At 35.1% G+C, this 26,697-nt stretch overlaps 1 protein-coding gene, 2 long non-coding RNA genes and 1 pseudogene across 3 annotated transcripts; 1 reads left to right on the forward strand and 3 right to left on the reverse strand.

The window, feature by feature from the left end:
• Positions 1-1,792: 1,792 nt before the first annotated feature.
• On the reverse strand, positions 1,793-26,003 carry LOC142642735 (lysine histidine transporter-like 8; annotated as a pseudogene).
• On the reverse strand, positions 5,974-6,720 carry LOC142642737 (uncharacterized). The gene is made up of 3 exons (XR_012845728.1): positions 6,641-6,720; positions 6,431-6,499; positions 5,974-6,326 (listed from the first exon to the last, which is right to left on the reverse strand). It is a non-coding gene; the product is annotated as an uncharacterized LOC142642737 (long non-coding RNA).
• LOC142642736 (uncharacterized) lies at positions 7,204-8,229 on the reverse strand. The gene is made up of 3 exons (XR_012845727.1): positions 8,102-8,229; positions 7,485-7,979; positions 7,204-7,394 (listed from the first exon to the last, which is right to left on the reverse strand). It is a non-coding gene; the product is annotated as an uncharacterized LOC142642736 (long non-coding RNA).
• LOC142644553 (uncharacterized) lies at positions 25,083-26,117 on the forward strand. The gene is made up of 2 exons (XM_075819139.1): positions 25,083-25,153; positions 25,202-26,117. Exons 1-2 carry the CDS (start codon positions 25,083-25,085, stop codon positions 26,115-26,117), a joined length of 987 nt encoding a protein of 328 aa, XP_075675254.1.
• The last annotated feature ends 580 nt before the right edge of the window (positions 26,118-26,697 follow it).

The following is a 26,697-nucleotide window of genomic DNA, read 5'->3' on the forward strand; positions in this document are numbered from 1 at the left end:
CCCTCTATCCTGACTTTGAACACAAAAAACACTAAATACTTAACCTTACACTTCAACCTAACTAACTGCTCCTTATGAACCCAAGTTTCTAATTAAAAAAAACAATTATGGGAGCTTGAGCCTGAATTAAATCTTCAAGCTCTCTTCTTGCACGCGGGTTCCCAAGCCCGTGGCAATTCCAGGCTAAGCAACTCATTGCTCTCGGCGGGGCCATTTCAAGATATTTTGTACCCACACAATGTCTCTTAGAACATACTAACTCCTCCTCCACCTCCATAACTTCTTGGAATCCACGTTTAGCAGAGATAGGACCCCCCCCCCCCCCCCCCCTCTTTCATAGTTGCAGCTAATTCCCTTGCCAGCTTCCAACGACGAATCTGCCCTCCTAAAGGAAAACTTCCCTCTGTAGGTGACAGCAACCGAGCCTCTGAACTGGTACCTGTGCCTGAAGGAAGAGCCATACCAGTCTCTGTTGTTGGCGGAGAAATATTCAAAGTGATCATCAATTAGCTAAGCCCACGTCAATCTCATCAAGAATCACCTGAAAGTCTTTATTGGTCCGACCACCCTCGGCACTGAGATTCGCAGAAGTGTCCATTCTGTCCTCAATTACACCATTATTTTTACCCAAACCTGTAGAAACTACATCTGACCGAGGCACACCATAAGCATTGTTCACGTTACTATCCTTCTCCTCATTAGCTGGAACCATAGAAGTCCGAGGCACATCCCTCACTTCCTCCCTGTCAAGCCCCTCAACTCTCACCATGGAACACTTCTTAGGTAGTGTAGTAGGAGCTCGCAGCCAACCACCAAATTGCTGATCCTGTTCCTGTCAAACTACCACGACTCTGTGCCCATGAATCACAATCCTTATCGCTATGCGTCAGAAGCCCACACTAATAACACAGATTAGGTAATCGTTCATACTTGAATCAAACCCAACTGACCTTACGATATATATATATCCAAGTTGTGAGTGTGTGTGTGTGTGTGAGCATGCACTAGTAAAAAGCAAGTTTATCCAATATCCAAATTGAGCGAATTAAAATAATAAAAAAAAAAAAGTAGAAGAAGAAAAAAAAGATTAGTAGAGGGAATTAAAATATTTTGGTACCAAAATATTTCATTCTCTTATCCAAGCTGAAATGGCCTCTAGTATAGTATTGACAACTTTGTGCAAGAATCCTTAATGCAAGATTGTATTTTTAACCTTTCTTCATGTTAATGTTGGGAATATGTATGTAATTCAATGATGGAATAACAATAATAGTTGAATAAAAAATGGCTTAGAGGCACGATTACTTCGCTATCCTTAAACAAAATTTGTCCACACATAAAATATGCTAAAAGCTTATTGTAAATTTGTTCCCAGGATACAACTAAGCTAAGAATTCTTCAAGTAGTAATCTTGAGAGAATTCTTGAGAATTTCAATGAAAATGGTGGAAAGTAGTTACAAAATGAATGAGTCAAGTGAGTCATAGCCCTTCAAAAGATAGATTTGGAGAGTTACTTTAATTGATTTTAATGTTCACAAAGCATTATAACAGCTTGTCGAACTTGAATAAAACAGGAGTTAAACCCCTTAAACAAACTTATTGACATTTTGCTCATCATCTTGTACAAACGGTACTCTCTACATTTTCAATATAATATATTACAACTTATCTTGTATATACCTTTATAAAGAACAATTAACACAAGACGGCCGATCAAATAAGTAATTCCTTGAGGCCCATATATACATTCAAAATGGTTATTGGTTTAGTTTCTTACTACTGCATCTGTCATTAAGGCTTGTAGAAGTTGGCTTTTAGTCCATTGTCAGCTAAGGTCCAAGCCGCTGCAATAACTATTAGTATAGTCAAGACAATGCCAAAGCAACCTAACCCCATGTTTATAAACCAAACCAAACCATTTGGTCGAGGTTTCTTCATTGCAATCCACATGAAATATGGATAAGCAAAAGTTAAAGGTAATGTAGCACCTCCAACTAAAGGTGCTAGTCTTCCCAAAAATGGAAAAGTCACAGAAAGAAAGAAAGCCAACCCTCCATAGAAAATGAGAAGAAATGTGTGAACCCACCTTGGGCATGGCTGATTTTTCTTGCTTGTGTATCTAACTTCCAAGTTGTCAAAAACAACCAAGGTGTAAACTTGGAATGTACATAAACAGTTCACCAATACTAGTAGGTAAATTGAGGTCATCATCAACTTCGAGCTGTTTGGTCCGTGGATTTGTGAAAATAACGTCAACAATCCTTGTCCTCCACTATCCGGCCTGTCATTCATAAATACATAGAAAAATGAAAAATAATGAAAAAATAAAAAGAAAAAAGAATTTATGAAGCCAAATTTCATTATATCATGTAAAATTAGAAGAGTCAAAATCATGCTTTTCTCTCACATTTTTTTATATAGAGATCATTGAAGTAATTCTACGGTACTCCCCCCAAAAAATGGAGGGTACGGTACCCACTAGTAGGTAACCTGTTATACCAGGTTACTTTTTTCTCACATTGTGCAGTTCCATTCTCACATTGTGCAGTTCCAACATCACATGTGACAGTTCTTTTCCCACATTCTGTGGTTCCCTTACTTTTTTCTCACATTTGACGGTTCCATCCTCACATTGTGCAGTTCCAACATCACATGCGACAGTTTTTTTCTAACATTTGGTGGTTCCCTTACTTATTTTTTTCTCACATTTGACGGTTTCATCCTCACATTGTGCGGTTCCAACATCACATATGACAGTTCTTTTATCACATTGAGTGGTTTCCTTACTTTTTTCTCACACTTAATGGTTCTATCCTCACATTGTGTGGTTCTAACATCACATGTAACAGTTCTTTTCTCACATTTGGTAGTTCCCTTACTTTTTTTCACATTTGACGATTCATTCCTCACATTATGCAGTTCCAACATCATATGTGACAATTTTTTCTCGCATTTGGTGGTTCTCTTACTTTTTTTTTCTCTCACATTTGATGGCTTCATCCTTATATTGTGTGGTTCCAACATCACATATAACAGTTCTTTTGTCACATTGGGTAGTTCCCTTACTTTTTTTTCACACGTGACAATTTCATCCGCACATTTTGCAGTTCAACATCACATGTGACAGTTCTTTTCTCACATTTGGTGGTTCCCTTACTTTTTTCTCACATTTGACGATTCCATTCTCATATTGTGCAGTTCCAACATCACATATGACAGTTTTTTTTCTCACATTTGGTGTTTCGTTACTTTTTTTTTCTCGGATTTGATAGTTTCATCCTCACATTGTGCGGTTCTAACATCACATATGACAATTCTTTTGTCACATTGAGTGGTTCCCTTACTTTTTTCTTGCACTTGATGGTTTCATCCTCACATTGTGCAGTTCCAACATCACATGTGACAGTTCTTTTCTCACATTTGGTGGTTCCCTTACTTTTTTCTCACATTTGATGATTCTATCCTCACATTGTGCAGTTCCAACATGACATATGTTAATTATTTTGCCACATTTGGTGGTTCCTTTATTTTTTTCTCACATTTGACAGTTTCATCCTTACATTGTGCAGTTCCAATATCACATATGACAGTTCTTTTCTCACATTTGGTAGTTCCCTTACTTTTTTCTCTTATATTTGACGATTCCATCCTCACATTGTGCAATTCTAACGTCACATGTGACAGTTCTTTTCCCACATTTGGTGGTTCTCTTACTCTTTTTTTTTCTCACATTTGATGGTTTCATTGTCACATTAAGTCGTACCAACATCACATCTGGCTCTATTTTTGTCACATTTAGTGTACCCTATTTTTTTTATTCTCAAATTTGACCGTTTCATTATTACATTGGGCAATACCAACATTATTTCTAGCCGTACTTTTATCACATTCAGTGGTACCCTATTTCTTTCCTTACAATTGTCAGTTCAATCGTCACAGTAAGTACTACCAATATCACATCTGACCATAATTTTACATTTAGGCTTATCATTGTGGTCACTTTTTTACTTACTAATAACCGCTCATCACAATAGTAATTTTTTAAAAAAGATATTAAAAAATTTAGATCTAAAGTCGAAAACCAAAAAAAGAAAAAAAAAAAGAAAAAAAAAACATCCAATGAAATTAGCCCAACCACAATAATTACTCTTGTTCACAAAAAAAATCTGCTGTAATTATCTTGGTTTCTTCCACAAATATTTGAATATACCAATTAACTTCCTACGTATCTCCCTTGGTTGCTTCCATCACATTCAAGGGCATACCTCCCTAAAAAATAACATAGTTGAGATCATTTTCTTAATGTTTATATTTCTATTATTTATATATGATGGTGAACCAAAAATTAGACTATTTCCAATTCATCCATAGTGTCGTTCAAGACCAAAAAGGTCATCCTGCAAGAAGGTCGTCCATCATGGAGTCACTAGGACGACCGCTAAACACTTAGAAATTTTCAGAGTAAATTTATATCCAAAAGCTTATAATTCAGACCATGTTCTACTATTCTGAAGTAGGAGCAAAATTCTTATTCATCACTCTAACTTCCCACTAAGTTCTTAACTTTTGATGACAGTTGTAGAAGTTAAGTCTGAACCTTCTAACTTCCATCCCCGTTGAGGAAGTTACTAAACAAGTAACCACTCCAAAGTTCACTATAAAAGGACTCAGTCATATGAAATCAAAATAAGTTTTTCACCACTTATAGAGTTGGAATTCTTGAGTTCATGAGAGAAAACTAACTTAAGTATCGAAGGGTTCTTGGCCAGTTCACCCTAGTCACCTTTGATCTTGTGCTTCTTTCTTTTCAGGCCTTCCAAGCAATCTCAAGCTCATTGAAGCCTGAAGCATTCAGCCTACTGATTTTCTATGCATCATCAATATATACTATAAAAGCGAAGATGTATAACCTTATGTGCTCTCTAATTGTTCTTATGCAACATCTACAACTTAATCACAGTTGTGTGTTTATTATGGTGTCTAAGGTTGGAAATAGGGTGACTATACAATTAGCAAGTTATGCAAAAATTCCAATACAAAAATTGTTGACAATTTTAAAATTTTCAATAAACACTTGAATTGAAACTATAGATCCAGTATGAAATAGTCATCATTTAAGGCTACTACACTAGGTTTTATATTTTTTAGCATTTACATTAGATCCACGTGTGCGGAAATGTCAAATGACTGTGTCCGACCTGAGTATAGCCACCCCAACTAAAGTGTCTATGCAGGTTAATTTTCCACAAAAAAAAAAGGACTTGGGCCCCCCTTACAAAAAGCTTGGCCCCAACTGACGGGTTTGGATATAATTCTTGCTTTCTTTCTGGCTTTTGCCTTCACATAAATCAGCCAGATATGCAAACCACTGTTTAGAAAAGCATCATGGTTGAGGCCAACAGCCACAAGATCTCATCCAGAGAGATTTATCTGATATGTCAAGGGTCGTAGCAAGGACAAAGATAATTTGTTCCATATAATTGGCTTCTTGTGCCAGACTCAGGCCACCAGAAATCAGGATGAAGATCATTGTAATTTTATTTTTACTTGCTGTGTACTCTAGGATGTAGTAAGCCTGGGGTTTGTATTTTAAAGTTGGAAACTAAAATTTCATTAAATGATAAACAAGTTGTGGGTGCTTAGGATTTTCACCTCGGACACTGATGGTACACTACTCCTTCGCTTCAAAGCTCATAAGGCAGAATGTGGGGGAAGTTCTCTTCGATGTGGGATACAAAGGTGTCAAGCCTACGAGATTACAAGGCCAGCCCTTGGTCCGAGGTGAAAATCTTGAGTACCCACACAAGTCATTGTGACATGTTCAAGAATCGTTTCTTGTTGTTATGTGCAGTCGTTCAAACCTTTGTTAGCGCTTCTATGAGTATCACATATACAATAACATTAGGCTAGAGAGAGAGAGAGAGAGAGAGAGAGAGAGAGAGAGAGAGAGAGAGAGAGAGAGAGAGAGAGAGAGAGTACAAATTATCTAGTGTTATTGATGTCCAAGTATTTTATACATGAGGAAATACATTACAGATTCAAAACTTTATAGCAGAAGGGGAAAATAAATAAAAAATAGAATATATCATTGCCAATCTCTCAGCACATCTTAGCTACTTACAAATAAATTACAGTTTCATATACAGTATAAACTAACCCTTTCCTTTCCATCTTCATAACCAAAACATATTCACGTGTGCAAAGAATATCATCAAATTTGGGTTCGCCAAAGAGACCAAAGACCAAAACATGTTCACGTGTGCAAAGAATATCATCGAATTTGGGTTCACCCAAGAGACCAAAGACCTGTGTCTCTCACTGGTGTCTGAAAACACAATAGGAAACAAGAGAAGTGAATTAGAAAGATATAGCAAAGTGCAGTTTGATTATTATCAAATATCAAATATGGTTTGCAATGGTCATGCTTACTGGTGTTTTCATGGATGGGAAGACATTCCAAAACCCGAGGGTTTCATCACCAGCACCAGTAACTATAGTCTGCAAGAGGCAATTGAGTTCAAATTAAAACATTTCTATATGCATTATAATATTTATTTGCATCTAAGTTTGGTGTTACTCTTGTGCTGCTAATCAGGTTCACATGCTATGAAAAATGCTTTAAAGGAAATGATGAAGTACCTGACCATCGAGTGACATTGCAAGGTCAAGCACTCGCACACTATGTCCCGTTAGAGTTGCAACCAATCAATCAATCCAGCAGTTTCAATAAAAAAAAATTAAAAAAAAAAAAACCAGACAAGTCTAGTTGTCTATAATTTCAAAGGTTATTTACTTTAGACCAAGGTTTGCTGACAGATTATGATGAAAATGAAAATGTTATGACTAAAAAGCTAATACCTTTGTCATTGATGGATACTTCCACACCATAATTTGATTCTGGGAATACCCATGAGTGCTTACTATTTCATTCACATTTTTACTCCATGCAAGATCGCAAACTTGCATGTTAAGTAGCAAACTCTATATAAGTATTCCTTCAGCACATGCATTTATTCAAGAACAAATTTCCACATGACAGGATCATATGTTGTTTGAATTGGCAATAGCACCCACTTCCCCTCCCGACCCTTATTAGAATCATAAGTTGCCTATGGGCATTTACAAAGGCTAGTAGATTTTTTTTTCCCTTACGAAAATCAACTGGTATTCTGATGCATAAAGAAATGAAAAGAACTACCTAGCTCCCCGTGTCAACGCTGTTCAGTTGGTGGCCGTTTGTGGTGTTCCAGAAGCGAATACATCTATCAACTATTCCACCTCCAAATGCAAGATGGTCACTTTGGTGGGGTGACCAAGCAATGGCCTTAATAGCAGCTGTGTGCTCTGTTAGTCTCAAAGCTGGTTGCTGAGAATGCTACTTCCAGACCAATAACTAGGCTCACCAGCAAGAAGTCAAATTAGTTATTGACTAGACATAAAGCTTCCAAAGAATAAGAAATAACTAAAATCTAGTGATGAATACCTGATTATCATTGCCACCAGATGCAAGTTCCCTGTCACTACGGGACCATTTTAGCCCACATACTTGTTGCATTGAAGTTAAGGAAAGGTTAAGATTACTGCCATTTTCCCTATAACTTCTTTGTTTCTTCCCATTAAGTTGTGGTCCATGTTAAGGATAGCATATCAATAACATTGGATTATAACACTTAACAGAGGATATGATCCTTTATAAAGCTAAATGACAATAAAAGATATGCATAGAAAGCTCCAAGTAGGTGGGACTAAGGGCTTCAGTTGATAAAAAGAGGAGTTAGGAAATTTTCAATGGCTTCACCTCAGACTTGTGGCCAATTAGCTTGCTAACGAAGCCATCTTGAACCCGAAGATCATGTTGAAGTATGTTGCGATCCCTGCTTCCGAAGGCCAATGTGCGCGAATTCCATGCCAAAACCCTTGTTCTTGTTTGAGGCCCACCTATGGTTCGGACTTTCTTGCACTGTGTCCCATCCCAGGCCTACAACAGTATACCAAAATGCTAGCTTAATTTCAATTCTATAAGAGACTAATTGAACATACTAGCCTACAAAGAAGATGTGATAATTAAAGGATCATATGCAAGTTTAGAGGACTAGCTACCTGAACTTGACCAAGATTTGTACCAATGGAAATGTATGAACCCTCTCAGGTCCATTGGACAGAACACACACCATCATTAGGTCCCAAATCACACAAGTTTGTTACCTGAGAACAAAATTGCATAATAGAATATTACACACAACCCATACCAAACTCTACTTCAATTTGTTCCTAACAAAGTAATACCGAACTTGCTTTGCTGTTTGATGCACTCCATAGATAAACACAGGTTCCCAATCCAACTGCAAGGACATTTTGCAAGGACCAATCCACTAGGTTGAAGTAAAAGTCATCTTGAAGTGATGGAGCATCTAGAACTTGCCACAATTAAACTTTAATGATCAACCACATATTTTATTCCTATATCTATCACTACATTATTCTCTTTATAATTTATTCAAGGTTTGCTCTCTCTCTCTCTCTCTCTCTCTCTCTCAGAGATTCAATTAGTTCATTTGCTCATATTTGCAACTTAGTCTATGAAACAACTGTCAGCTTGGTTGCTAAGTCAAATGCTGAAATTTTCAAATACTAACTGCACCTAACACAAACAATTTGCTTGAACTTGGTTTTTCCTTCATAGAAATTGAAAGATACAAAAGGGCAAAACTTAGTTACAATTCCTTCATTGTTGTACCTTAGATTCTCAAATTAAATTCAGCCATGTGTAGCATTAGCTAATAAGTCAATTCCTTAAATTTAATTGTGCTTTAAGTTAGTTTTGCACCATACAAAATCTCTCCCGCAAGCAAAAAAGATAAGAACCAGAAAGAGCATACAATGCATACAGACTCATGTGAGGGAAGCATGAAAATCACACCTTGAATACCCATCATCAAAGTTCCGAGGCCAAGCCCGTGTCTGCTTTGATTGAGCTGGATTAGTAACTGAAACATGATTTACTGCAGCAATCTGAGACATCCCTTGAAAAGTTTGACTCGGGTCATCCAGACATGGATAATCATCTTTTGACAGTTCACCTTTGGATTGGATATAAGTGCACCATGAATTTGAGGATGGATTGGAAGGGACGAAATTACAGAGCGGCGTCGACAAGTTGGATCGGATGAGAAGAAGCGCCGCCGATTTGAGGTTGTGGGTGTGCGGCTGTCTGGTTCTTGTATGGTTTTTAGCTGTGATTTAAGGGTTTTGTTTAGAGAGGCAAACTGAGACAGAGCAAGCAGAGGTAGAGAAGCAAACATGAGAGGAGAAAAGTTTGATGAATGTTTTAATTTTTGGATTATATATAAAACCTGTTTAGCCGGTAACCAAAACCCATTAAAATTACATCAACAGTCAAGATTAAAACAATTCTAAGCGAAGGGTTCAAATTTAGGAGGTACCGTACCCCCTTTTTTTGGGGGGGGGGGGGGGGGGGGGGTTTGGTAGAATGACCCAAAACATTGATATAAACTTTTTTAAGTATATACAAGTGCCTAAAAAGTCTTGCATTTTCCCCTTCCCTATTTATGAAAAAACATAATTCTCTGTTTCATTAGAAATTGAAAGAGTCCATTTCAAGGTTTAAATATTTTTTTTAGTCTAATAGTGTTCAAACCTATTTGTAATATCTAATAAGATCCATTTCACAAAATAGAAGATATCTTATGATAATAAGATTTTATATATTGTAGATGCGTTTGTTTGATACAATTTATTTTTGGGCTAAATGCAAAAAATATCTCTAAAAGTTCAGTTTGCTTACAAACACATTTTTTGTACTATCAATTTAAATTTTTAGTCCCTTGAGATCTTACAAGTATCCAAATTGATCTCTATGTTAAACTTCCGTCAGTTTGAAGGACGATTTGTAATCATGTGCCTTGTATGTGACTGCATTTATTATAAAAAAAAATCATTTAAAACAATGACATCTTAAAAAAAAGGTTAAACTACGTATTTGATCCCTATCCTATACACCATATTTCAATTTGATCCCTAACCTTTTAATTGTGTCAATTTGGTCTCTAACCTTTCTTTACCGTGTCAATTTAATCCTTACAATTATCTTTTAGATGAAAATTAATGACATGTCTAATGGTCAAAATAAAAAATTAGCTTCTGTTGATGTGATAATAAACTAAAATTTTATTTTGGCTATTTGCTATGTAAACAATTTTCATCTAATATATAATGGCAAAGACTAAATTGACACGACATTAAAAGGTTAAGGACTAAATTGACACAATTGAAAAGTTAAGGACCAAATTAAAATATGGTGTAAAGGTTAGGGACTAAATATGTAGTTTACCCTAAAAAAAATTATTAGAAATTATATAAAACTATTTTTTGTTATAAAAAATTGAATTGTCAATAAGATGAAAACTTCATATCTAATATTATAAGATCAATGCCCAATTTAATGCGACACAGTAGACGAAGAATCAAAATTAGTACAGGAAAAATCCCCTAAATTCATGCTTTTTACACGGAACAAAATCATCAATTTTCAAATTTCATGCCCTCTTTCCAAAACAAACCAAACTATCAATTCGTAAATTCACAAAATCACTCAAATTTCCACCATAAATTCTCAACAATACCTCTGCTTGCAAGTTGCAAAACAATATTAAAAATTTAAAAACCCTTAACCTCAACTTGACATCAAAGAAAAGACCATCGTGGAAGGAGCATTAAGATAAGAAAGGGCAATAAGATCAAGGAATCAGTGACGCAGGACAGCCAGAACAAAATTGAAACAACAATAAAATAAATGATATGACCTAGGAGTCAGCACTTAGGCCTTGCTAGGAGTCAGCACCTAGGCCTTGCTTGGAGTCAGCTCCAAGTGAGAAAACCACTAGGAGTCAGCACCATACCAAAGAAAGACCAAACGGTCATTTTTTTCATTCATCAAAATATCAACTAACTCCTCAGGGAGTACAATAAGTTGCTTATAAAGGATTGCTAAACCCTAGTTCTAATTGGTTAGGAAACCTTAATTGCCTTATTACAAAAATAACCTTGCTTCCAAATTAAAATACTAATAGCCTAATAAACTACTAGGACCTAAAACATAAAAATACAATTGACTTGCAAACATAAATAATATTAAATAATAATTTTCTTGCATCTCCCGCATCATTCTCCTCTGGTTGGAGAAAACTCGACGTCGAGTTCTAAAGCATTGAAGGATTAGGATGCTGACAAATAACACTTGCTTCCAGTCTGGAATCACCTTAGGGAGCATAGAGAAAAGAAAAAATTTGAATTCCACCGTGTCAAACTCTTCTGGAATAACAAAATCAATGTGTGGAATCAACATAATCTTATCTTGAACCATTGGAAGCACTATGTTATCCACTTTCTCCACTTTAGCGAACTGTTTGTCTTCATGCACAATGAAAGACTGATCAAAAGCAGATTCATTAGCTTCCAATATCGCATCATGTGTACCCTCTAACATAATACTCTCTATAGAAACCATCTCTTCACCTTGCTGCTCTTCAATAGATTCATTTCTTTGCACGCATGTTAAAACAACACTTGTCGAGACATGTACATTTGTGTCAACATTAGGCTTTAGTGTTGCTTGAGGATTCTCCACGATCAAGATATCATCATTAATGTTGTCTTCTATAGGGGCAGCAATAATTTCATTTTGATCAATTATCCTTGGTTTCCCTATTGAATCAGTTTGAGTCTTCATTTGCTCCATCTAAGCAATCATGTCTTGAACATTTTTCCTGATCTTTTCAGATAACTCTTTTAATTTCTTGATAGATTGTTCAAAAGTGCACTGAGGACATGAAATGGAATGAGAATTCATCGAATTTGTTTCAACTTGAAAAGTACCACACTAAGATTGGGGTAAATACTTAGCTCGAAAGTATGGTGACAAATACTCATCACAAAGCTTTTCTTTCATATCTTCCCACACACTAATGGCAGGTTCATAGTTTAGATAGAGAAAATATTCAAGCTTTTCCCAAAACCTTTGTGCTCCACCTTTTAACTTCAACTTTGCATACGTAACCTTTTTGTTATCTGCCCAATTTGCTTGCTCAAAGAATTGCTCCATCCCATTCATCCAGTTGACAAAATCCCATGGAATAGTTTTACAACCATCAAAATAAAGTGCTTCTGATATTACCATGATTCTCTAAAATAGTTGGAAGTTGGAACAAGAACCTGGGTTGCTGTGATGTTCTCTGGACAAATAGTTGGAATAGGCTTCTGACTTGGACATATTAGACCTGTGGAGAACAACTCAAGGCCAAATGTAATGGGCTGCCACAGCAAGCACTACTTTCTTTCTTTTCCTTTTGATTTTTTTTTACTAAGTCAAAGTGTCAAACACGATACACGAAAGAGACAAAATGAACTCAGAACTAAACTCAACTAACAAAGCTCAAAAGAAAAGAAAGGAAAAAGGAAGTTGTTGCGATGGACTTTGACTGGCGCTAAGGATCGACGGCTGCTGGCTGGGCGAAGGTGGGGAGGATAGCGGCGGCTCGAGTCGTAGAGGACTAGTGGTGGTTTGTCTCGGGTTTGGCGGCGGCGGTGGCTCAGCAATCCCAGAGGCTGTAGCTCATCGATCTCGACGGCAGTGGGTTGAGGTGGACGATGGGCCTCGGCGTGGATCTCAGCTTTGGCGATGGTTGGGCAATCTCAGCGGCGGCAAGTCGAGTTTGCCGATGGGTCTCGGCGTGGGTCTCGTCTTCCTCACTTTGTTTTTTTTTTGTGTGGTGGTTGGCTTTTCTGGCAGCTGGTGTGGCGCTTCAATGATGGCCAAGATTAACATATGGGGTTTGTTAGTTTTTGGGTCAAAGGGCTTTGGTTGACGGGTATTGAGATATGGTTTTCTGATGTTGGTTTGTTAGAGATGTCGTGAAGGGATTTTGAAGGTGGTGTGGTGGCTGGATTTCTGGTGGTGGAAAATATACGGTGAAAGCTTTTTTTTTTTTGTTCTGAATTGACTGCGATGATGGTTCAAACAGATCGTAGTTTGCTCTAATACCAAAATTGACGCAGAACAACCAGAAGAAAACTAAAACAACAATAAAATAAAGGATATGACCTAGGAGTCAGCACCTGGGCCTTGCTTGGAGTCAGCACCAAGCAATCTGATACTCTGATACTTTTTTTTTTTTTTTGGGTGGCAATTGGGCTGGTGAAGCTCGGGCTTTCAATTTTTTATTTTAAACTGGTGCTAAGGGTTTGGGTATAAAGCTAGGCTTGGGGTCTTGTTAATGAAATGGGTCCGGTCTTTGGCTTGTGTGACTGTGTACAATGAGTTTGTTGTTTCGGCTGAGTCAGGTAGTTTAATGGGTTTCAATTTGATTTCTTTATTTCAGATGGGCTGGGTCAAGTTTTTCTTGGTGAGAAAACAGTGGGGTTGCAAATTAAAAATGATCGTGAAGACTGAAGAGTTTGAACAAAAAATAGGGTGCTGGGTTTTTTAAATTAAATAAAAGGCTAGTTTTTGTTACCTTTGAGATGGAATCGCTAGTTTATGGAGGGATTGCGGAGGCATGGTGTTGGGCAATTGAGGGTCATCGTGGCGCAATATCAAGAAGAGGATGGTGGTGGGGCTCACTGTGGTGCGATCTAACAGGCAAGGGATGGCAGCGTTGGCTTTCCAATAGGTGGTGGCGTGCGAAGAAACTTCTTGAAAGAACCTGACCAGGAATGGATTTTTTTTTTCTTTTCTTTTGTGATATTTTTCTGGTTCTGGATGGACTGCGAAGATGCTTCAAACAGATCGGTGTTTGCTCCAATACCAAAATTGACACAAGACAACCAGAACAAAATTGAAACAACAATAAAATAAAGGATATGACCTAGGAGTCAGAACCTAGGCCTTGCTTGGAGTCAGCACCTAGGGTAGACTTGGAATCAGCACCAGACCAAAGAAAGATCAAACGGTCATTTTTTTTCATTCATCAAAATATCAACTATCTCCTCGAGGAGTACAATAGGTTGCTTATAAAGGATTGCTAAACCCTAGTTCTAATTGGCTAGGAAACCCTAATTGCCTTATTACAAAAATAATCTTGCTTTCAAATTAAAATATTAATAGCCCAATAAACTACTAGGACCTAAAACATAAAAATACAATTGATTTGCAAACATAAATAATATTAAATAATAATTTTCTTACATCTCCCGCATCAATCAGCCTTTAAAAATTTGAATTAATAGTACACGAAACATGTTTACAACTGACCCAAACCCAAGTGGGATTTTTACATTTTGATTTTTTTTTTTCGTTTCCTTAATAGATTGTTCGAGAAACCATATATCTATACCTAACAAAAAGTGAGATTTTAAAAAACTATATTCTAAAAGTGCATTTTTAAACCACCATCTCAAACAGGAACTTATTTGATTGATGAAAAAATCATGATGGTATAAATAAATCTCTTAAGTATATAACAAATCTCAATAAGTTCAACAAAAGAAGATTTGCTTACCTTGTTTCCATAAGCCCAAAATCCACCTATTGCAAGGGGATATTGGCACATAGCGATTACTATGTATGATATTGTCACCCCTGTGCACATTGACTTATAGGATGTTTGTTTTGGACTTGAAGGCAATGTTCCCTGAAAAATTAAAGACATTTTAACTTAAAATTGCATTCAAATCGAGATGACAAATGTATCTATTCTTTTAAAGCATTACTTGGTTTGTTTTTATAATAGTGCATCACTTTTTATTGTTCTAATCAAAATGATAGCATAACCTTAAGTTACTTAGAAGGTAAGCTCTCTTATTTTAGGAGAAATTATTATGTCCATAGGGTGGACTCTTCTCTCTTTTCACTTGAATGGTAGATTTCTAGTGAAATGGTGTGTGTGTATATATATACACACACACACCATGGAACCCCCACATTGTAAGAGGGAGTTTGTATGTATTGAATGTATTGGATAATTGTTGATACTTAGGGTCAACCTTATGTGAGTGGGGAGATTGTAGACGAGTTAACCCAATGAACTTAATAATGAAGATATACAGATTATCACATCATTTAAAATTTATCTTCCCCAACCAAAGAATCCTTCTCTTGCAAGGGAGTGGTAGTGAGGTTTCACCACTGGGGAAGGGCTAGTGATCTTTTATTAGTTTGTATGTAAATGCAAAATATTTGAGACATTTTTGCCAACCTTTAAGATTGATGTGTTGCGTGAGTATTCAACTTTAAAAATTGTTGTGTGTGTACATATCCTTATATAGAGTTTCATATTTTAGGTCTTTTAACATCCATTGAATCTAAAAGGGTCATGAGTTTAGGCTGGGCTAGGTTGAGCTTTCTTACATAGTTGGATACTCTCATGTTGTATCCTAAAGTTGGGTGAAGGCACAAACCTTGACTTAATTAGCGCGCAATTGTTGAAGCATATCTTACCCCAAAAGCAAAGAGCTATGGTATAACACCTTTTTTTTTATTGAATATTACAATTTGTCTAACAACATTTTCACATAGACTCATGCGTAACAAATTTTTTTCACACACTAATTACAAATTACCAATTTGACAAGTTAAGAAATTCTATGCGAATAATGTATTCATAATACTTTGTTTACCCAAAAACCAAAAGAAAAAGTGCAATTCTAAACCTTTCGAAAAGGAAAAGGATTTTTTTATTATTATTAAATATTGAGAGAGGAAGAGGTGGACTTCAAATCACTAACATGATAACCACCGAACTATCATTGGGACTCGAAAATGAAAATGTAGAAAGTATGTTAGGATTCTAACTTGTATCTCAAGGATAACATTATGTCCTTTGAATGCAAGGGCAATGATCCTAAGCGCATACAACACATCATTGAATTTTTCCATGTTAGATTTCATTTCATCAAATTGACCGTAGGATATGCCTATGGACCTATCTATGGTAATTGAGAGAACCCAAATCAAAGTAGAATATAGAACAGCTGTGGTAGCCCCAATTAGAGACACCCATGCTATAGAGTTAAGGTTGGGTAGTTGGGCTATAAGTAATGCTACACTTGTGAACACCAAGTACCACTCTATACCTGTCAAGGATTTGGCATGACACATGGCATCACCATCACATATGGTTTTGAATAAGATATCTAGGGTGCCACCTCCAGTGATAATTAAAAGGATGCAAGCACCCCCTGAATTGTACATTACAGGGAATAGGGCAAACCAGTTCCCTAGTTTTGGACTTGCATATGGTAACATATTATGACTTTAGATATAATAGAATTAGGAAACAGAATACATGTAATTGATCTTAGCTAATTTGTTGTGGATTCATAGGTGACCCCAAAAGTTTGGGACTAAGGCTCTGGTATTGTATATAATAACACATTATCACCTTCCTATGCATCATGGGTAAGATCTTTGTCATTTGACCAAATTTTATTGGATGTTAAATTAGGAAAACAATTTGTATTTGCCACACATCTTTTTATTTAGTAAGTTGTGAGACCTTTGTAATGCATTATTAGAACAAATGCAATTGAATGTTAACTAGGGAATACAATTTAAATTTGTCTCACTTGTTAAAGTAGTAAACTGTGAAATATCATTTTTCTATGGGTTTTACTCTCTCTCTCTCTCTCTCTCTCTCTCTCTCTCTCTCTATATATATATATATATATATATATATATAATCAAGATACTTGTTAAAATGTTGTATTACTTATTGATATAAAAAAATTAACAACCCACAAGTTAAAGAAATGTGAAAAATGGGGCTTGGACGTTAAAAGTATACATTTCTTTTTAAACAGAAAGATAACTTTTCAACAATTTATTAGCTTTAACACAAAACTTATTGCGGTTGCGTGTGTTTTTCTTCATATTTGCACGCTAATGAACTTTAACTGAATTGACACCCACTTTCCTTATAAGTGCTGAGTGAAGGGTGGGGACATAAAGTTACGGGTTCATGACTTCTCAAGTGCAAGTGTTACTTATATATCAATAATATATATATATATATATATATATATATATATATATATATATATATATATATATATATATATATATGTATACTAGCCTTTGAGACTCTTCTATTTTTGGGTAAGGGTTAATTTAGAACATTTATTATAATTTGGAATCACTATATTTTCCAATCCCCAAAAAAACCTAGAGGTGTGATGAAAAATTATTTCACCACACATAATACTTATCACATCCTTAAGTTTTTTTGTGATTGAAAAATGTAGTAATCCTAAATTATAATAAATGTTCTAAATTAACCTTTACCCAAAAAATAGAAGAGCCTCTGAGCACGAGCGTGAGCGCGTGCTTAGAGGCTAGTGTATTTTACTTTATTACCATCCAATCATCAGAATTATAGATATAAGAAAGAAAGAAAAATAATAATAATCCTCTCTCTATTCTTTTTTTTTTTTTCGATTGGTTGGATGAAAATTTAAATTACAACATGTTATCCAACTAATAAAGGGCTAAGATAGCCATCTTTTCGTGTTCCTCAACTTGAGATACAATCATACACATACCAAAATAAATAAAAAAATAAATAATAAAACAAAAACATTAAAGTTATTTTTGATGATGTTTATCCGAAGTGCACGATAATGGGTAACGAAATCAAACTCACTCTCACTCATCACTCTCCAATAAATAGTTATCCAATTCCTTTACGTGGTTTTCCTCATTTTTCCTTGAGATCTGTAGCTGTTTCGTGTTTGACTCTTCCATAATTTTCACCAAATTTTAACCGGTCTAGCCACAGGCTCTCCAAGAACCATAACATCTTCAAGTGCAACCATTGCCTCACACCCCAAGTACTAAGACCTGAAAACAAATGTATTAGTTGATAGGCAGAAAAATTCATCTAACCCAATTAGTCGAGACTAAGTAAAATAATTAAATAAAAAAATGATTGAGAATCACATTGATCAAGATGCAATACATCAGTAATTAACCAGGATTATTTATCCAAAAAAAACAATTGTCGTTAGAAACATAAATACCCAAAAGAAAAAATAAATAAATAAAAAACATGAAATTGGAGAAATAAGTAGAGTATCCCTCTTACCTAGTAGTGAAATTTCGTAGAACCACAGAAACATATTTAAGAGTTGTAAAAGGCAAAATCATCGTGGTTTTAAGTTTGGAATATGGAGTGAAACAGTTGGTTAGTGGATAAGATTTTAGTTTAGGTAACTGCTTAGGCATGTATTTGAATTTTGAAGTGGGATTCGAATTTTACTTGGTAGTGTTTTTTTTTTTTTAAGAATTAAAAAAAAAAAAAGAAGAAGAAGAAGTGGACGTATGGGGAATTTTTTTAAATATTTTTATTGTTAAACCTATTTAATTGATGTGATAATTCATTTTCTATTTTTCTATTTTTTGTTTTAAAAAAAAATAAACGTATAGTTGCGTTGAAGAAGTGAGTTAGTGAGCATTAAAAAAAAAGTGGGTTAGTAGGAGAGTGTTCTTATTTTATAGGCAATGTTTTAGTGGAAGTTAGACACGTATTTTACCGGACTATCATTTAATTTTGTCTCTACTTGAACCTAGGGGTGTAAGGGTATTTTGGAACAAAAAAAAATCCAGTCCAAACAGGAGAAACCCCTTAAATAGTAGAATATATATAAATTTAGGTTGCAGGGGTATTTTTTGGGAAAAATTTAATAATTCGCATCAATTAAACGTGAAATTTGTTTTTGAATAAGTGGGTTAGTGGGAGAGTAATCCTATTTTGTAGGCAATATTTTAGTGGGAGTTAAAGATATATTTTTACTTTGTTGTCCTTTAGTTCTGTCTTTACTTAAACTTAGGGACATAGGGGTATTTAAAAAAAATAATAAATAAATCTGGTCCAAACAGGGACAGCCCCTTAAATAGTAGTATAGATATATGTTTAAAAAATAAAATTATTATCTAATCAAATACTGAATACATTTTATCTTGTGCTTTAAGAATATTCATTAACAAAATAATAATAATAATAATAATGATAACAACAACAACAACTAGCCTCATCACACATGCATAGCGTGTGATGAGGCTAGTTGTTGTTGCTGTTATTATTATTATTATTATTAATTTGAATTTATCTTTTATCAGTGAGGTTACACAAGAATGAATTTTTAAGAAACTAAAATTTAAGATTTGAAAATAGGTAAACGGTTAGGTTTAGTGTGTGCTAGATTTTAGGGAAAAAAATGTATTAAACATGCATGAGATATATTTAAATAGAAAGTGTGCTAATTTTTAGGAAAAAAAGCTTATCGGGTAGTTTTTTTTATTTTGAATTTTGTTGAATTACAATTTTAACCATATTTTTTATTTTATAAGAATAAGGATTATTTAATTAGATTAGGGGTATTTTTGAAATTTTTTAAAGTTATAACTCTAATATCCTCTTAACATATAAAGATAATAATAATAAAAAGTTTATACACAAACTAGTTTACATAAATTTCCCCCAACCCACTTCGTGGCTGTTAAAAAACTATCTACGTGTACTAATAGTCACATAACATTATTAATGAGTCATGTGAATTGCTTAAATATTACACGCGTATAGACTTATAAATCACCAGGTTGTGAGTTGATGACAAATTCCCCCAAACTAATTTCGAGGAAAACCTTGTCCATAATAATAAGAGGGGGTTTTGCACTAACCAAAAAAAGCTATAGCAAGTTGCATGTATCTGTTGTAGTGAATTCCAGGGATTAATTCATGTAGTCGAACAAGAATAAATATGGTATAGAGTTGCCACGCAAATGCTAGTGACAAACATATGATACCCCATGTCCTACAACCAATGAAATAATTACAATAAGATATTAATTGAACATAAAAAATTTCACAACCGTTGAAGTGATAAATAGTTATTACTTGTGGGTAAAAATAATGATATCTGTGATATGCCCAAAAACTAGGAATGAGTAAAAGTTTCTCTACTTAATTATTGTGTTTATATCATTACTCAAACTCATGAAGTTAAATCAAATGATAGGACTTTTCTTCAGGCTGCTGCATTTGGAACTTATTGCAAGCAACAATAGGATCGTTTCTTTGTAGCCGAAGAAAGAGAGCAACCCTATTAGCAATAGCATGGACCACAGCTACTTAAATAGAAGTGACAGTTTTAAAGAATGCATTTGGTTCAACAAATGCAAATAAGAACAACAAACTTTAAAGTTTTCTGTTACTTGGTATGGATTCCATAAGATTTTCCGAAAGTAAAACCACTGTTGGATGTGAACTTGTGTGTCCATGATTTAACATCTTTGGAATAGGTGTTACTGTTAATTCAACGAGAGAAAAGAGACAAAGAGAGGGGACAAAATATCATGTTCGTTAAATAATTATCAAATAGTTCGGAATTGATGTTCTTTCTTCTCATATAAGGACAAACGTTAGATTCAATCACATAATTATTATTAAAAAGATAGTATTATTTATGTTTAATTGATCAAATACAATCAATTATTGATTTTAATTCAAAATTTTAAATTTTATTGTATACAATAATAATAAGTGCACAAAACTCTTACTTTTATGAAATCTGGAAAATGTTATGGTAGGCCATTTTTACCCAAATATTTGGGAGAGATAAATTCCCAAACAATTCAGATAATATTATATTCTATTAATTAAATTCACAAGGAAACCATTTAGGGAAAAGTTAACGGATGCCCTCAAAGCATTAATTTAAAAATTATTTTTGAAATATTTTATGAGAAAATGATAAAGTGATTAATTTTTTTATGGTTTTTCATATTTTCCATTAAATGCTGTCAAAACTTTTTTAAAATAATTTATTAACAATTGCACTAAGGGCATCCGTTAACATAACACAAAAACTTATTATTATTCTCGATTGAAGGAAGTGACATTACTCTACAATAAGTTTGCAAGATCTTGTTGATAAATTATTTATAAATGTGAGCAATATATGTTGTTAATGAACTTCACTTTATATTATATTACACATACAAGTGAAGCTTTAATTTTTTAAGTTTTTTCCATAACATATTATCATATTTTTAAAAACTGAACTAAATCAACAAGTCCTACTGGGAACTGAGCAACAATTTGGTTTGATAAAACTCCCCAAACTAGTAAAAACTAAAAACCGGGAGCAAAATTGGTTTTTTGACCATGTCAATTTTTAAAATTATGCGTATTATTATTATTATCATACTAGCTTGTTACTCAGGAATACGCATAGATGCATTTAAAAATAAACACATTTTTTATCATAAATATATATATACAATTAATTAATCAAATTATTAGACAAAATGACAATTTTATTTTATGACTTGAATAGATGAAATTCAGTGACTAAAACTACATACAATATATCAAACATCATATATTCATGAAGTGTTATTCTTTTTCAGGCATGGATTGACAACTCGAACACGCACATTCATGACTGAGTCTGTTAGAGCTTGATTCAGTCATCAAACTCACACTGTATGTCACTCATTTCACAACTCATCCTCTTCACAATAGTTGAGCAACATTGACTACAAATCAATAAATCATTGGAAAAAGATAGCTTACCATCCAAGTGAGGCAAATGCAATAGGAAGCGAAAGAGCTTGCCATCCAAGTCCTGAGCAAATTAAATGAAACGTTGCGAAATAGGTGTTGCCATTCCTGGACTCAGTGATGGGAAGCCAAGCTTCCTGTGGATTGCTGGTAACCTTGCAAGCTTGTAGATGAAGTAATATCTTTTGAGGGACGACCATCTATAATGGTTATCGTTTGCATTGCCTCTGCTTCAGTATCGGTATCTGAAGGTGAAGTTGCGAGTGGCATAACTAGACTACTTTTTAATTCTACCACTTCTCCCATGGCTACCTTCCTCTGCTCTGAGTTCAAAAGCTACATTGAAAATATTAGGAGAATGAGCACTGTTGCAAATATTAAGCTAGCTATTGCTAGTATAGATATAATGATTAATGACTACTGGTTCTCGTGGAGAACTTGTACACTCTTACACTCTGCTTGTGTTAAATAAATCTATTGTTTAGTTTTAGGATATAAATATTAATTAATATCTGAAACCCATATAATTGTTCTTTAATAATTGAGATTGACTGTCGAAAGAGAGTTTGCTTTCAAATTTTCAACCCTGAAATCAGAATTTTTTAAGTAGTGTCACGTACACAACTAGTGGTAGAGCCTGAATTTTTTTTTTTAAGGGTGGCCAGGCTAAATATAACAAAATTCTTATAGTAAAAAGATAAAAATAAAAAAAGACCAAACAAGCACTTTATGTCATAAATTAAAAACTTTTTGAGTCATTCACAAATTAAAAATTTATTAAAGTTTTTATTTTTTATTTATTTATAATTTTGATAGTTAGAATGAGAGATGAGAAATTTGAATTTAGGATGTCATCTACACGACAAAAGATGCCAACCAAACAAACCCAAACAAAGTCTATAGCAAAATATAATAATACAACAAAAACCATTACGTTAAAAAATATACATCACTTAATATATATAAACTGAACCATACTATCATTATATATAACGTGTTATATACAATTAAACAAACATATAAGGGTTGCAAATGAAGAGTGGAGAGTGAGATTTCAAATGAGCACAATTACTCATCTATCAACACATGCGTCAGATCATCTACCAATTATATTGCAAGTTCAATCCTTTAAACGTCAAAGGCAGCCACATGGGAAGTCATTTAAATTTGAGGAAGTCTGGCTACTTTCTAATGAGTGTGAAGAAGCTGTTAAGGAGGCGTGGGGCAGGTCTGGAGATGGTGCGCATGGGCTGCTTTCTATCAAAAATAAAATTCATGCATGTGGGCTAGAATTGACAGCTTGGGGTTCGGCCAAACCTGATGAGGTAGCCATGAAGGAGCTACAAAAAAAGTTGGACATGTTGAATGAAGCCGAAGCTAGTGAAGAAAATAGAGTTGAGTTTTTGGATGTGAGCAAACAAATGGATGATCTTTTACAAAAGCAAGAAATTTACTGGGCGCAACGGTCTAGAATTTCATGGATGAAGCATGGAGATAGGAATACGAAATTTTTCCATTCTAAAGCATCACAAAGGAGGAAGAAAAATCACATAAGTGGTATACAAAATGCACAAGGGCAGTGGGTGGAAGAGGTAGAGGAGGTGGCTGAGGTAGCTTCAGATTATTTTGACAATATTTTTAGTGCAGGTACAGCTGATCAAATGGAGGAATGTTTCAATGTAGTTCCTCATAAAGTGACAAATAACATGCTGGAAGTCTTGTCGGGAGATTTTACCGCTGAGGAGGTGAAGGTGGCTCTATTCCAAATGGGACCTACAAAAGCTCCAGGACCTGATGGTATGAATGCCTTATTCTATCAAAAATTTTGGCATATAGTGGGAGATGATGTAATTTCTGCTGTATTGGATTTTTTAAATAATGGAAATATGTCACCGGAGGTAAATCACACACACATAGTTCTTATTCCCAAAGTGAAAAATCCACAGAAAATGGCTGATTTTAGGCCTATTAGTCTATGTAACGTGATTTATAAAATTATTTCCAAGGTGTTGGCAAACAGATTGAAACAGGTGCTTCCAGATATTATTTCTCCTACCCAGAGTGCTTTTGTTCCGGGTAGATTGATCACAGATAATGTTATGGTAGCTTATGAGACCATACATACTATGCATGTGAGGAAAAAGGGCAAGAACGGGACTATGGCATTGAAATTAGATATCAGCAAGGCGTATGATCGGGTTGAATGGCTATTCTTGCAAAAAATTATGGAAAAGATGGGTTTCCCTACAAGGTGGATCGAAAGAGTGATGAGCTGTATCACTACTCCATCTTTTTCTATTCTGGTAAATGGAAGACCATATGGTATGATACATCCATCCAGAGGAATACGTCAAGGAGATCCATTGTCACCGTACCTGTTTCTTTTATGTGCTGAAGGATTCACTGCTTTGCTGGCTAAATCTGAACTGGAAGGGAGGATTCGAGGTGTGTCAATCTGCAGAGGAGCTCCTAGAGTTACAAATTTATTATTTGCAGATGATTCTTTGTTGTTTTGTCAAGCAACGCCGAAGGAAGGAGAAGTGATAGCAGAAATTCTTCAAACCTATGAAAGAGCTTCAGGTCAAAGTATAAATCTGGAGAAATCTTCAGCTTTCTTCAGCAGTAATACCACAGATGTTCAAAAACAACAGATGTTGCAGATCTTGGGGGTCAAGGAGGTGGTGAAGTTTGACTCTTATTTAGGGCTGCCAACTTTGCTTGGAAGGGATAAATACAATACTTTTGCTTATTTAAAAGATAGAGTATGGAAAAAATTGCAAGGTTGGAAAGGCATGTTGTTATCCAGAGCAGGGAAAGAAATTCTTATAAAAGCTGTAGCCCAATCTATACCTACATACACGATGAGTGTGTTTCAACTTCCTTTGAAATTGTGTGATGAATTGAATAATATGTGTGCTAAGTTTTGGTGGGGACAAGTAGGCAACGAAAGAAAAATTCATTGGAAGAGTTGGGATAAATTAGCAACTTCTAAACTGGAGGGTGGTATGGGATTTCGGGATCTAAGAGCTTTTAATTTAGCGATGTTGGCTAAACAAGGGTGGAGGATGATTCAAGATACTGATTCTTTATTATCTAAGTGTTTCAAAGTGCGGTATTTTCCCCGATCATCTTTTCTTGATGCTAAAGAATCTCCGGGTTGCTCTTATGTTTGGAGGAGTTTGGTGGCAGCCTTACCTATTCTTAAAGCTGGATATTGTTGGAGGGTCGGCAATGGGAGCTCAATTAGGGTGGTTGCTGATAGGTGGATACCAAATCATCCTACAAATAAGGTGCTACATCCTAATCATGAATTAATGGCTGAGATGGTTGTATCAGATTTGATTAATCCAGAGATAAATGCATGGAGGAGCGACATGATTCATTCAAGTTTCCATCCGGATGACGCTGAAGCAATAAATAGAATTAAGCTAAGCAGATGACGTGTTGCTGATTCAATTATATGGAGCTATAATAGGAATGGGTATTTTTCTGTGAAGTCAGCTTATATGGTGGCAAGGAGGATACAAGGGGTGGATAAGGCAGAATCATCAAATAATAGTGCAAGAAAGAAGGTCTGGTAAGTGTTATGGAATCTGAAAATTCCCAATAAAATTAAAGTATTCAGTTGGAGGGTTTGTACTGATATTTTACCCACAAGAGCTAATCTGGTCCGGAGGAGAGTAATATCGGAAGCCAAATGTCCATTATGCTTAAGGGAGGTGGAGAGTACAATCCATGCAATTTGGGGGTGTGCTGCGGTGCAAGATATTTGGGCAGGGAGTTGTCGAAAATTGCAGAAGAGGTGTGTAGCTTCCACTGATTTGCTGCAACTTATGGAATATTTAGTTGACAAGTTAATGACTGAGGAAGTGGAGCTGTTCTGGATTCAAGCTTGGCTTATATGGAACCAGAGAAACCGAGTGGTGTTTGGTGGAAATCTGATGGACCCGAGGCAATTGAATAAGAGAGCAGAGGAGTACCTGACAGAGTATAAATCAGCACAAATGCAGCTGACTGTGATGCAGCCAGAACATAATTACAGTGTGATCTGGCAGCCCCCACCATCTTCTGTATATAAATTAAACTTTGATGCAGCTATTTTTTCTGATCTGGACAGAACTGGAGTAGGAGCAATTATTCGAGACGAGCATGGTCAGGTTATGGCGGCAATGACAGCAAGTGGGCCACAGGTGCGCTCTAGTATGGAAGCAGAATTATTGGCATGTCGAAGATCATTGGAATTTGCTGTAGATGTTGGATTCAACAAGCTGATTATAGAGGGAGACAACGTAAATGTTATGCAAGCCATTTCATCGACAAAGATAGATTGTTCTTTGCTAGGCTATGTGGTGGATGATATTCGCCATTTGGTTTATTGTTTGGAGTGGGCTAGCATTAGTACTACTAGGAGGGATGGGAATAAGGTTGCACATGTTCTTGCTCAGCATGCTAGGAATTCTATAGATAATGATGTATATTGGATGGAGGATTCTCCTCCTCCGGCTGTGGAGGCCTTGGCTTACGATGTTTTGCGTTTATGAGTTTATGAATGAATGACCCCTTTCAAAAAAAAAAAAACAAACATATAAACATCCATTCACCTTCCACCACATTCTTCTCAAAAAAAAAAAAAAAAAAGGAAAAAAAAACTGTCCGCCACAAATTTTCAAGTGTTGTACAACACTAAAAAAGTAACTTTCTTTTTAGTCACACATTCAGTAGATTTACTATCTTTCACCAAAACATAACTTGCAATAAAAACGAATTAACAGAGAGAGAGAGAGAGAGAGAGAGAGAGGTGTCTCCACATAGACTTACTATTGCAGCTCTACCATTCATAACTCTCTAAAAATTGTGCTATTTTATGTGTCTCTAGCATTACTCTTTATGCTTTGTTTGTTTTTGGACTTTCCGTAATCGAGTTGAGAGTTGTACAAATTTATTTATTTTATTTTTTTGAGACAAGGATAATACATAATAATAATAATAATAATAATAATAATAATAATAATAGGGTGATAGAGGATAATTTGAATGGTCCCCTAGATGATTTGATAAAACTCTTTAACTCTCTGTTTATTAATATAGAGTAAGAAAATTTTAGCTTAATCCGTTTGGTGT

The sequence above is a fragment of the Castanea sativa genome, chromosome 7, assembly GCF_040712315.1.
Source record: "Castanea sativa cultivar Marrone di Chiusa Pesio chromosome 7, ASM4071231v1".
Classification (NCBI taxonomy): domain Eukaryota; kingdom Viridiplantae; phylum Streptophyta; class Magnoliopsida; order Fagales; family Fagaceae; genus Castanea; species Castanea sativa.